The 14,218-nt window shown below is 42.0% G+C and overlaps 2 protein-coding genes across 2 annotated transcripts in view; one reads left to right on the top strand and one right to left on the bottom strand.

The window, feature by feature from the left end:
* Window positions 1-1,365: 1,365 nt before the first annotated feature.
* mrps23 (mitochondrial ribosomal protein S23) lies at window positions 1,366-6,700 on the bottom strand. Its single transcript, XM_083636967.1, has 5 exons — window positions 6,563-6,700; window positions 5,727-5,909; window positions 4,968-5,045; window positions 3,871-3,994; window positions 1,366-2,054 (listed from the first exon to the last, which is right to left on the bottom strand). The coding sequence occupies exons 1-5, from the start codon at window positions 6,604-6,606 to the stop codon at window positions 1,938-1,940; spliced, it is 546 nt and encodes a 181-aa protein (XP_083493093.1). The 5' UTR covers window positions 6,607-6,700; the 3' UTR covers window positions 1,366-1,937.
* A 4,762-nt stretch (window positions 6,701-11,462) lies between these two features.
* The window catches only part of LOC310777349 (uncharacterized protein), a gene marked incomplete at its 3' end in the record, with an annotated part of 32,009 nt that continues 29,253 nt past the window's right edge, over window positions 11,463-14,218 (top strand). Inside the window, exon 1 of the mRNA XM_083637684.1 lies at window positions 11,463-11,974. Within this exon, the coding sequence (XP_083493810.1) occupies window positions 11,758-11,974 (217 nt within the window). The 5' untranslated portion in view covers window positions 11,463-11,757. The remainder of the gene's footprint in view (window positions 11,975-14,218) is intronic.

The raw sequence follows: 14,218 nt of genomic DNA, 5'->3' as shown, positions 1-14,218 counted from the left end.
ACATCATCTCTCCAGCTCGCGCCGGGCAGAAGAGACGGACGCTTCTCTTTGTGAACGGAGAGGCGTCAATGCCAAGGTCATCTCGTCAGGAGGGAGCAAAAGTGAATGGCGACACACTTCACGTGAAGTGTTGCTTTTGTGATTGGTTAAAAGGTGGTGGGGAACATTCCCTAGTCTTTTATTGCTCAGACGCCGGCAAAGCTAAGCCGTGATTTAATAGGCGGCGAAGGAAATCGAAAGTGAACAAAGATCAGTGTCCATGATACATATTGCTATGCCACCAGGCTCTTTCCACGTTTGAAAGGCTACCACACATTGTTTATTCTACCAAACTGAAGATGGAATAATGTCCATCAATAAAGCACATTTTATGAAGAGAATGTTCTTTAATTGGCATTTCTCTTCTCTAGTTATTTGGTAAGGAGTGGGCTATATGTTCTTGTTCACTGTAATGCTAAATATTAAAGCAACTATTTTTTTCCCTGGATTGATTTCCATGGGTTTGTTCCCTTGCATGCATGAAGGTGCCGGGTGTGAGAAGGACCAATCTACACATCTCCTCCTACATGTCGGCCTAAAACCGAACACTTCTGTCAAAAGAGGATTTTGATATTTCATTTTGTCACTCAACGAAATAAGACGTCGGAAATTCAAATCATGTGAATTCAAATAGTGGCAGCGGGGTGTCGAGTATTCTCATCAAGATTGACACGGACGAGCACATTTGCTTAATTCAAAAAGGGAATGCTCCAATCATAAGAGATTCTGCCTTCTCATTTTCAAGTGCACGTTAACGGCAAGATTCTGAATATAGATCAGGCAATCCAGATGCACATCCACTCATTTTCAATCTAAATATGGGAATGGAGAAGCCAGGGCACATAAAGATGTGCATAAAACAGATGGGGCCACGTGATACAACAGCATAGTTAACATACAGTAATACTTTATTCATAATCTTGTATTTACCTCATTTCCCAAGGATGGTTTAATTACATCTTATCGTCCTGATAAGGCAAGCTGGCTTGCTAATTTAAAATATATGCCGTTTTGGAATGAATTAAACAGGAACATTTTTGAATTTTCCCAAGTGATGGTTGCAGTAATATACAGCAATAAATTCTCTTAATGAACAAAGAGTCAAGTTACAACACACATTTTGATGAGCATGATTTTCAAAGCAGGTCTGCTTGTAAAACAGCAGTTCCTAAATTTGTCGGTGCTCCGAAACAACTATATACGGTATATATATAGATATATATATCTATATATATATATATATATATATATATATATATATATATATATATATATATATATAAAGACGACAGATGAACCACCACATGCTCACCATGCACTGCCAAATAAAAACCAAAATCGTCGTTCACCATGGGCGTTAGATTGAATCTCTCAAGGCTTAACACTGCTCATGTCATACTCGAACTGTGAAACAAAATGGCTGCTGGAAAATGTGAATCACTTGACAAACACTGGATTTCTGTAAAGAAGCTATAAGAGTAACTTTACATTTCAAACCTGTAATTTATCACAACAACAGCTACATATATGGAACATATACAGAGGCCGCGTCTACCTTCTGGACTTCCATTCGTCAGGTTCCTGGGCCCATTCCCCCGTGTGAGGCGGACTCAGGGTTTCTAGCTCAGCTGTCTTGATCTGATGCCGATGTGCTGGCCGGGCAATGCACTGGTGGCTGTGAGGTCTGACTGACATCAATTTAGAAGGCTGGCTTGCAAAAAGTGACAGTCCATAGGACATATACAGAGGTGGGTCTTGATCCATAACACATTGACATAATGTTAATGCGGTTATGGCAACACAACTCACAGTTCTTCCATCATTTCCACATTGGGGTTCCAACTTGTCAAAGAGCACATGTGGCAGCGTGGAGAGGATGCTCCTTGTGTTGCTGAGGCTTACTGTGTCTGCGCCGTCTGTTGAGTCGTCTCCTCATCAGGACTGACGGTCTGCTGCTCTGCCAGCATGTCTGACAACTTCAACTCCAGCACTGGCTCCTTGGACTCTGGCGACACCTGCAGGAGAAACGCAGGAATTTGCTGTCATTTAAAAGCAGCAGAGTGGGGCACCTGTAGGATCATGTGCATGTGGACGACAGCTCTGTGGTTGGATGGCTCAACACAGGGATCCAGTAGGTTTCTGGTTGGATGGCTCAACACAGGGATCCAGTCGGTTCAACACATCACAACTGGACTTGGTCCAGATTGGCTCCCCTCACTAAAGAATTACAGACATCCTTCCAGTAGGGCTGCTCAATCGTCCCTATTTTCATATCGTCCAATCGGGGTCATTAGAGATTGGCGATAGATGATCAAATCGCCATAATCTATTAATTGGCCGTCATTTTAATTATTATTATTATTTTTTGATAAAGAGACCTATTCCTATTTAATGGCATTAATAATTTGGAGGGGAAAAAAACAATCGATCATATTATTATTCGGTTAATGAGCGTCGGTTGGCCGGTCAGGAAAGAAAAATCGCCATCCCTACTTCCTTATGACTTTGCATTGTATTCACACTAGGGATGTCACCGTGTACACGACTACACGGATACTAAATCATATCCGTTTAGAAAAATCAATAACCGTTTACACGTCTTTTTTGTCTGTCCTTTTAAACAAAGTCTTGACAATGATTTCACTGTGTTCTGGACTCGCAATCATTCATTTCTCATCAAAAATAAACTGTACGTGTGTCCTCTAAGCGTATTCCTGTCAGTACGCTGGCGTGCGGTGATCCCAGCGAGGAAGGAGATTGGAAATAAACTCACAGTGGCTTCGGAAAGGCGCTGGTGCGGGCTCTTGTTTTCAGGCAACTAATAATGGAGAAACTATCACGACAGAGACAGAAAAGCCCAATTGTGGCAGCAGATTGGCTAGTTATCTGTTAGCTATCAAGCTAGCTACCACTGCTAACGTTATTTTAAATCTGCGTCCTGGCGGTGAGAACGTCAATCCCAGCATCCTCGTCGCCAATGTTATGTCTGAAGAACTGGCGGACCACGACGTGCTGTTTAATGTTTTATTAACAACGGCTGTGAGTCGTACAGGCTAAACTCTCATGCTGCTACGTCTCTAGCAGGCTCAACTCTGATGACAACAGTCAAACGTTCAGGCTAACACCCCCACTTACGGCACTGTCGTAACACTCTTAAAGGGCCAGTCCCACTGACGTGGCGCATACACAACAATCTGCTGCCTGTGTAAGCTACAGATGATAACTTTATCAGGTAGAAAAAAACATCTGGTTAACCGGTTACTAGGGCTGGGTATTAGCAAGGACCTCACGATACGATACGTATCACGATACATTGTGATACAATACATACTGAAAATTTAATTTGCTGTGTACCACGCAGATAGTGTAATAATATCTACATCACTTTATATTGATAACTTCGTGGACAAATTGAGTCCAAACTACGGAGTGTTAAGTGTGTTACTGAACGCACTGAAATAAAAACAAGTATTCTTATTGTGTCACTGAACACACAGCTGTGCCAAAAATCGATATGGCGATATATCACGATACTTTTCTGGAATATCGATACAGTATTGCGGGAAAAAATATTGCGATATATTGCCATATCGATTTTATTGCACAGCCCTAGTGGTTACATGCTACCAGAAGGTCTCATGTACACGTTTAGAAAATGTTCTAACCGTTGACGTCCCTAATTCACACTACCTCTACTTTTTGACATTCTCTCTCTTTCTCATTCTGGCCATTCTGGAATTCAAAACACTGTAAATGATTCAAGTGTCAGGACTCGAAGGAGTTAATGTAAATCCTCAAGTATCTTTGTGGTCATTTTAGCATGCGTCTCACCACAGGACCTCCTCTCCGTCTCAGCACAAGGCCTTCTGCCAGCAGGGCCTTGCCAGTCTCCTCAAATAAAAGCGACTCTTCCGGCTCTCCGTGGCTCTCCAACTCTGTATACTTCTCCACAAACCTTCCAGATGAAAACGTAGGCAAACAAAACATTTAGTCAAATGAGTATAGAACTATAAAAGTTTACTGCAACAATAGACCTTATTCGATAACCCCGGACGGCGCCTTATTGATGACAAACCGCAGCCGTAATGTAGTCTGGCCGAGCGTATAGCAACAGTTATGGCTTCGTCAAAGAGAAGTGATGAAAAAATAAGTTTGGTCGAAGGTGCGGACCCCTATAAAAAACTGACTTAAGAGTAAATATAACTCATTATATTGCCAGGTATAACGTACCGGACATTGTGAATACAGACAGCATTGGCATAGGCTACACATCTCAGGAGCTGAAGGCTTTCAAATCCCTTGAGTCCTAGCGTTATAACTATTTAATCTGTGGCAATTGGTCTGACATCTTTACTTTTGTGCCACCAACCACATCATCATCATCATCATCAAACATTGTCGACAGCAAAGGTAAATAACCTTAACGTTAAATGTTTGTTTGATCTGACGCTTGCTTGCATGAGCCCAATGGTTTGCTACTAACGTTAGCCTCTAGTCTCTTTCCCTTCACGTTTGTGGACAGTAGCTAGTAGCTAACACCTGGGCTTTTATTGCTGCTATTACTACAGCCGTGTATTATTACACAGCACACTATCGCTGTTGTGAAATAGCTCCTGACGCAGTAAAAACGGCATTAAATAGGCTAGTAAGTAACGCTGGCTAGCCTAAGCTATGACAGCTGTCAGTCACTTTTAAACAGCGCGCTGCAGAATGTCAACAATATGGCGGCGGTGGGCGTGCCCGTACGTGAGTGACGTCAATCGAATGAGGTCTATACTCATACTGCAACAACTGTATGATAGCATGTTTAGCATGATGGCATGTTGCCTCCTAGACTGTCGGAACCAGTTGCTTTCATACTTGTTTATTCAGGAACCACCACCAATACAAATCTTAAGAAACCAAAAATACATCAAATACAGACCTACCTTTGACACGTGGAAACAAAGTTTGATTTGGAGAGGTCAAATGCCCGAGGCCCTGTCCCGTACACATCATAGAATTTCCTACAAGGCAGACATTGAACATACTTATTAGTCAATATGACATAAAACATGATCTCACGACAACTACCTTCAATGTTGATGACAGCTTATGACATGACTTAATAGGTACTTTGCACGACTAAGCAATGGCTGGGTAAAAACAACAAAACATTTTTCTTGTGAATGTATCAAATTAGAAGAGCTGAACAAAAATGGCAAAATTGCAGTTAAAATCTCTTCATTATTGCAAGAAATAAGAAAAAGGTTTTACACTTGATAAATTATGCAATAATTGATCAATTATGCAATAAACACTGATGGGAACACATTTGCTTAATAAATACGGACTTAGGCTTGGCACAATCTGTCTGACATAATGGTTCCGTTTCATTATACAACAATTGAAAGGTGGCATCAAACGTTCTGAAATGTTTAAAGTTTAAACGATGTCATGACAACATATCTGTCCACCACAACCTCCAGAACTGTCACATGGTGTTGTTTTTAATGGGTAGAAGTCTCTCCATTATTAGGTGGCAGTGTACAATATTAATTGAATGTATTTGTTTTTGTCCTGGGATGAAAGTTTAAGTATGACCACCATGCGCTGACACCAAAGATCAATAAAACAGTTGGATTGAAACACAGCTAGCCTGCTGTTAATCAAATAATAATTGTATGCAATGTAATCATCTTACTTACGCTCTGATAGCATCCTCTTTGTAAAATATATCTGGCACAGGCTCTTCCTTATTTCTAAAGGTCTTCTTTGACTGTGGCCTTACATACAGTGGGTCCTTCTTGGGTGGAAAGGCCTTGTATACATCATACCAAACAGGTTTGTCTGATTCTTTGATGACTCCAGAGCGTAACAGATCTCGAACCCTGTGAATCAGCCATGACATAATAAGGAATACAACATAAGAAAACATACTACACTATGTGAGTAAGCATGCTATTACTATAAGTAAGCATCTGGGCATGTACAGGGAAATAAATGCAGGCCAGTTTTAAAAGGTTTTGGCAGAAATGTGGTGGAGCCCTTCTTCCATTTTTTCAAAATACCATCAGACTGTTCACTTTTATTGTACGGTATTTACCCAGGCATATAGGTAGGCTAAGGCTACTGCTAACGTTACACCACAACAATATTTTGCAGCAAGGTATGTTTCTTTGTCTAGCCTGGTCTTCATTTACACACACAGAGTGCATCGCCAATATGAATTCGTGACGCAACGCAACTGCGTCTTGTTGACCTTGACTACAGGGACCCTAAACTGAATGCGTCCGGTAGAAGCCTAATTAACGTTATGTGGCTGCATTTTCACTGCATTTTGATGGAAAGGTCGGTTCTCACTACATAACTTAAAATAGCGTTACTAAAATGCGTCTTTTTAGCATTACGAGCTAGCTAAACAGGTCCAGAAATGCCTTGTCACAGTGGGTTAACGTTCGCCGCTGTCAGCTAGGCTATCAACTTTAGCTCGTCGGTGTTAGCTAGCTAACTCAGACAGAAGATGGTATGGTTAGGTTCCTACCGTGAAAATACTGTGCCAAACTTCTCCAGTCTACTGCCAGCCATTGGCCTTTTTCTAACGGACAGTCGCACGAACTGTTAATAAAGTTAACTGTTAAGTTAAAGTTAATAAACAGGCCACTACAGTTTCACGTGTTGTTTGTTGACAGCACAGCCGCCAGCGAAGAAGAACATTACTTCCGGTTCAGGTTTCTTCTTCTTTGCATTTATTGGCAGATTGCAAACCAACTATTAAGGTGCATACCGCCACCTACTGTAATCTAGTGGTTTTCAAAATTCAGTAATTGTCCACCCAAAGTGCTCAAAATCAAAATCATTGTCCATACTATTGTGGTTGTGTCTGTAATGCAAGGAAGCTTAATACCATCTAGTTACCTAACTAACGCTAGATGATTGTTTAATTAGGTAGGCTATCTCATTTTAATATAGGTGATTAAAAAATAACTTGTTTCAGGTCCTCATTCTTGAAGGTAGCATCGCACGCGACAGGTCGCACTGGTGCTGTTTCCATTGAATAGAATAGACAGACCTTTTCTGACCAGGCTTGATGAAGTTGTTTCCCAAAGCATATGGAAATACATTAATATAAAACTGCATGGCTGATGGATGTTTTCTCTAACGTTATTATAATCCAAACAGGCCGAGGCTTCACAGGCGAACGTTTAATTTGTTTGCTACACTTTTAATTTGAAGGCGAAAAGGGGAAATGGTACGTGTGAAATGATAAAATTGACAGATATACCATCACACCATTTCCCGTTTCGGCCTTCAAATTAAAAGTGTGAAACCAAGCTAAGAGGAACGTTGCATTTGACAAACAAATTGGTACGTTACCTAAGCAATGACAGCTTGTCATTTAATAAAGCATGGTTAAAACGAACTCCACTTACGCTTTAAGGTCTGCCATGCTGCTATCCTCCTGGCTGTACAGCGTAAAAGTCCTGCTTTGGGGCAAGCGGAGCGGGTTTTATAAACTAACGTTAACGTTAGCAACCTAACTAGCCAACAGCTGCTGTCCACGTAGAGTCAGGTGAGATGCTTCCTACTATTGTTCAAAAGTGACTTTCCTGACACTGTATACAGTTTTGTATGGGGACTGCCCCCTAGTCCGATACCTCACGAGTCCGATACCTCACGAGTCCGACACCTCATGGTTTTGGGTTAGGGTCTGGGGGAGGTTAGGTTTAGGCGTGGGGGTGGGAGAGGTTAGGTTTTGGGTTAGGGTCTGGGGGAGGTTAGGTTTAGGCGTGGGGGTGGGAGAGGTTAGGTTTTGGGTTAGGGTCTGGGGGAAGTTAGCCTCTTTTTTCGGACTCGTGAGGTGTCGGACTCGTGAGGTATCGGACTCGTGCCATGGCACCGTTTGTATACAAACATCCGACTGCACTGAAATTAAATAAAGGTTGACGTTATTGCCTTGACTATTCTAGAATAAAAATGAAAATAAAGTGACAGATGTTTGTTATTTAGCCAACAATGTGTCACTTTTTTCTGATGCGGGAAGCTTTGTGGGCGCCGCCATTAGGGGCTCGCTCGCTCTGTTCTTGGTTCCTCGAAAATTATCCATAACCAGGTAGCCTACCTAGAAAGGTTGCAAATTCAGTGAACTGATGTATAAAACTGGTTTCAGACAGCCTAATTACAACTTATTACCTAGAAATGCCACCTTTAGCCTATAGCTCGTTCACTTGAGAATCAGACTGATAATCCACACAGGAGAGAGACAATTAATTGAATTGCTCAGTCTGTGGTAAATGCTTTGGTCAAAAAGGACAATTGATGTCACACATGATAGTCCACACAAGAGATAAACAATTTAATTGCTCAGTCTGTGGTAAATGTTTTGGTAAAAAAAAAAAAAAGTTTGAAAACACAGATAATCCACACAGGCAAGAAACAATTTAATTGCTCAGTCTGTGGTAAAAATATTTGGTTATAAATCACACTTGAAGACACACATGATAGTCCACACAGGTGACAAACAATTTAATTGCTCAGTCTGTGATAAATATTTTGATCAGAAAGTAAACTTGAACAGACACATGATAATGCACACAGGAGAGTAAACATTAAATTGCTATCTGTGGTGGAGGGAGGATTTGAGTGTTTATTTATGCGAGTATGTGGATCTGTGTGTGTGTGTGTGTGTGTGTGTGTGTGCTTTGTTGTGTTGTCCTGTGTTTATGTAACTGTGATAATAGACTTCAACACTGAATAAAGGCTGTGTGATGAGTGATCCTTATCTAACAAACACCACATTATTACCTGAGCTAATGAATGTAATAATACCAGCTGATTATGGACAGTCCAATTAATTGTCTGGGAGAAAAGGATAGCACACTTGTGTGGGCTGGCCTAATTGGCACAAATTTGGCCAAAACATTGTTGTGCTGTATCTATCTTAAAACGTCGCCAACTTCAACAGAATAGGGCAGGTGATGCTGCTTAGCCTCAGGACACGTGTGATGACGTGTAATGCAGGATGCAGATCTATTTTAAACGTTTCTGTACTCTCTATTAGACTATAATACAACACATTTTGTAACTAGGGACCATGGTTGGAAATGAGTAGTAGCCGCAAACTCCATGTACCTCTTTGTGAAGTCTATGTTAACTGCACTGTTCCTATCAAATAAGCTAATACATTAATAAACCCTACGCTGTAATTTCTAGGGGTGGGAATCACCAGATGCCCACGATACGATACTGAAACGATACTTGAGTCACGATACGATAGTATTGCGATACTGCGATATTTTCGATATTGCGATATATCGATATTGCGATATATTGGGGCACGGTGGCTCAGTGGTAGAGCTGTCGCCTCGCAGTCAGAAGGTCCTGAGTTCGATTCTCGCCTGGGACACTGTGGGCGCTGTGGTTGTGTTCCCCCCCATATCTTCAGTGCCTACTGCCCAGGTGGGGTATCTCGTCGTAAGGGCCTTTCTGTCTGTGTGGAGTTTGCATGTTCTCCCCGTGCTCCCCCAGGGGGGTTCCTCCGTATATAACCCCCCCCCCACTAAAAACATGCAGAAGATCAGATCGTCATCGTCATCCGACCAGTGACGACAACATCCGAAGTCGGTCCCCGGGCGCTGTACGAGAAAGCGACCACTGCTCCTGGCCTGCCCCAGGAGGAAAGGACAAAGCCAGGATGGGTTAAATGCAGAGGACAAATTTCACCGGCCACCATCAGCATGTGTGTGTTGTGGCCCTCCGTGCATGTGTTGTAGTGTGTTGTGTGACAATAAAGACGGGCTGCCGTCTGAAAAAATCATTTTAAATCATTTTTATTGAATATTGCGATATTTCGATATATTGCGATTTCTTAATTTTTCAACTGCAAATGATGTCCCCAAAGGAAAACTTTGTCAACATCTGGTTTATATAAGAACAATTTTTCAGTCTGTACATCTGACTTCAACCATTTTATTGCAGCAACATTGTCAAGTAGACAGACCAACAACTTTCATAAAGTCATGTCATAGTTGCATGCACCTGACAAACTGAACTGTTTGTTACAGTCTACTTACAGTCCGAGTCCACCTTAACTGGATGTGTGTGTGGACTACTGTACTTATGTAGTTTTTGCAACTTCACTTCACTTACACAAAACATCTTGTGCAGCCCATTCAGTAACTGGGGAATTTGTAAATTACTGTTATGACAAAACTGTTACTGTTAAAACAAAATGAAAATATGCTACCCTTTGTTTACTGCTGGCCTTGGAACTGAAGTTTATAGTAGCCCGGTGGCCTGGCATGGCCTGCAAAAAAAAAAAAAAAAAAAAAATGTTTTTTTTTGTTGCAATATCGATACTTGGCGTCCAAATATCGATACAATATCGTCAGGCAAAATATCGCGATACTGTGGTGTATCAATTTTTCCCCCCACCCCTAGTAATTTCACCTGTACTTCCGAGCTTGGTATTGTTTAATGAGCCTTGCCATAAAAAGCACAGGCAGTGTGTGGTTATTGCTGTGGAGAAAGAATGCGAGAGTGAACATTAAACTCTGCTTGTCAGCTGACCGAAGATAAGAGTCTAGGGTCCGGGCTCAACAGCAGCAGAGATATGTCACTTTGACAGTTTTTGACACACACAGGAAGAACAGAACTGAGAATACCCGAGCTTACCACTGGAAAAAGTGCAATCTTATCAGGTGAAAATATCTTGTATTTGGTATATAAGTCCAATATTTAGTAGAAATGATCTTGCATACAGTAGCTGATTTTTCCTATTCCATTGGCAGATAATTTTGCCTAGGCTATTTCATTTTTCTTTTAAAGAAAAACAAGTATAACAAAATCTTGTTTTAAGAAAAATGAACACAACATTTTCTTAAAACAAGATTTGTTTGTTAAGCAAAATGATCTGCCAATGGAATTCATCTATGCAAGATCACTTCCACTCAATATTGGACTTATTGTACCAAAATAGCAGATCTTTCCACTTGATAAGATTTCACTTCTTGCAGTGAGCTTATTGTGGCCTTATTACCTTGTCTTCTCTCCCTAAATCACCTGGGCAATAAGACTCAGCAGCACACGCTCGAGTGGACACATTGACAATGACAAGGTGCTGAGGAGGGATGTGAAAAATGGAACCCTGAAGCCCTGCTGGCTTTTCAGGTTCCACAACAGAAGTGGAGTGGAGTTAGTGTGGCATGCATGCAGGCAGGTAAGGCCAGGCTCAGGAATGCCTTTCAGCCCTGAACAGGGAGGTGCAGTGACGGAGAGGGAGGGAGCGAGGAGGAGGGCCAAAGCGCAGGAGAGAGAGAGAGAGAGGGAGAGTCATAAACGCAATAATGACAGCTTAAGCAGAACTAGGGGGCTGACTCTCCCTGGCTCCAAAGTCTGTCTGGGTAGCTAACAACACTGCTGTCGCCCCTACGGAGGGAGGGAGATGACAGAGAGTGAGAGGGCCGGGCAAAGAAGGACTTCTCTATAGCCTCTGGATCGTCGTTCACTGCCGAGTCCTGAACTTGTGTGCGAGCTTCTTGTTTGTAGTGTGCTATTGTTCCTTGGGAATAACTTACTGTACAACTAGGACTTCTTCTCATTTCCAGGCATGGATTTTCTCCTGGATTCTGGCTAATTTTTGTGTGTGGGACGGATTCCTTCCACCAAGTTGCCTCCCAAGTCGAACCTACCTGGACTTCGCGTTGCTCTGGGGAAAAAAGAAGGTCCCATCTATTGACCATGGCCATGACGGCCTTGTTCAGGGGCAAGTGGGGGCAAAAGTCGTCACAGGAGCCTCCAGAGAAGCGGCCGGCGGCCGTGGTGCCACCCAGCCGCCACGAGGAAGACGACGAGGACGACCCTAACTCTGCCTTCAGCAGGGAGCCCATCCGCAGGAACTCTCGCTTCTACCGGTCCATGAGGAAGAAGAGGCTGGCCTCGTCGCCACACTCTGACAGTAAGAGAAAATGACCAGGGCTTCTATTTTGCTCGCAATGTCACCATAATTTCATCTGCTAAAGCAAGGAATCTCTATGTACCTGTAAGTGCCTTCACACTTGGCGGGTGTGTTGCCGGGGACCCGAGGACGTGTCGTGCATTGTCGGATTTGGTGCAATTTGGACATGTGACACGTGCAATATGAATAAACTTACCGCGGTGGTGCAAACGGGCACTGCACTAGCTACATTAATTGTGTCTATGTGTGCCATGTGAAATGCTCACCAATAGAGCTTGGCAGTCACGTGACTTTCTGTGACGTTTTCAGCCCCGGAAGAGAGTTTCCCCATTAATCTTTCTCCATAGACATTCCGAAAAATCCTTATGTAACGAGTTTTAAGGCTGCACCACGCTAACCCGTGACCTACTGAATCATGAGTGACCATAAAACATTTCAGTTGGAGCAAAAACAAACGATAAAGACGGGGGTTGTTATTTTTTGTTTTTGCTCCAACTGAAATGTTTTATGGTGATTCACGGATTCAGTAGGTCACCGGTTAGCGTGGTGCAGCCTTAAAACTCGTTACATAAGGATTTTTCGGTATGTCTATGGAGAAAATGAATGGGAAACTCTCTTCCGGGGCAAGAACTGTCACGTGACTGTTCAGCTCTAAAGGCAATAATATGCTTGCTTCTACAGTACCTAGCCTGGGAGCATGTCACACAGTATTTACCTTTGTATTTAACTTTCACTTCCCTTCTCGGGCCCTAAAGCGGCAGTACTTTTGAGCCTATAGCTGCTTATTCAACTTGCTGCATGGCAAACATCCACAGGGTGCTTAGGAGAGCCTCACACTCCAGCATCCTGGCCAAGTCTCTGCAGATCTGACTGGCCATGGGAACCCAAATGATCTGACTGGCTGTATGAAAACCAAATGATCTGACTGGCTGTATGAAAACCAAATGATCTGACTGGTTATATGAAAACCAAATGATCTGACTGGTTATATGAAAACCAAATGATCTGACTGGCTATATGAAAACCAAATGATCTGACTGGTTATATGAAAACCAAATGATCTGACTGGTTATATGAAAACCAAATGATCTGACTGGCTATATGAAAACCAAATGATCTGACTGGCTGTATGAAAACCAAATGATCTGACTGGTTATATGAAAACCAAATGATCTGACTGGCTATATGAAAACCAAATGATCTGACTGGTTATATGAAAACCAAATGATCTGACTGGTTATATGAAAACCAAATGATCTGACTGGCCATATGAAAACCAAATGATCTGACTGGCTGTATGAAAACCAAATGATCTGACTGGCCATATGAAAACCAAATGATCTGACTGGCTGTATGAAAACCAAATGATCTGACTGGCTATATGAAAACCAAATGATCTGACTGGCCATATGAAAACCAAATAATCTGATTGGCTGTATGAAAACCAAATGATCTGACTGGCTGTATGAAAACCAAATGATCTGACTGGCTGTATGAAAACCAAATGATCTGACTGGCTGTATGAAAACCAAATGATCTGACTGGCCATATGAAAACCAAATGATCTGACTGGCTGTATGAAAACCAAATGATCTGACTGGCCATATGAAAACCAAATGATCTGACTGGCCATATGAAAACCAAATGATCTGACTGGCTGTATGAAAACCAAATGATCTGACTGGCTATATGAAAACCAAATGATCTGACTGGCTGTATGAAAACCAAATGATCTGACTGGCTGTATGAAAACCAAATGATCTGACTGGCTATATGAAAACCAAATGATCTGACTGGCTATATGAAAACCAAATGATCTGACTGGCTGTATGAAAACCAAATGATCTGACTGGCTATATGAAAACCAAATGATCTGACTGGCTATATGAAAACCAAATGATCTGACTGGCTGTATAAAAACCAAATGATCTGACTGGCTATATGAAAACCAAATGATCTGACTGGCCGTATGAAAACCAAATGATCTGACTGGCTGTATGAAAACCAAATGATCTGACTGGCTATATGAAAACCAAATGATCTGATTGGCTGTATGAAAACCAAATGATCTGACTGGCTGTATGAAAACCAAATGATCTGACTGGCTATATGAAAACCAAATGATCTGATTGGCTGTATGAAAACCAAATCATCTGATTGGCTGAATGAAAACCAAATGATCTGACTGGCTGTATGAAAACCAAATGATCTGACTGGCCGTATGAAAACCAAATGATCTGACTG

Source organism: Poromitra crassiceps (genome assembly GCF_964638095.1).
Source record: "Poromitra crassiceps genome assembly, chromosome: 5".
In the NCBI taxonomy this organism is placed as follows: domain Eukaryota; kingdom Metazoa; phylum Chordata; class Actinopteri; order Beryciformes; family Melamphaidae; genus Poromitra; species Poromitra crassiceps.
Note: the sequence above shows the minus strand (reverse complement) of the source record. Positions and strands in the feature narration are given on the sequence as shown.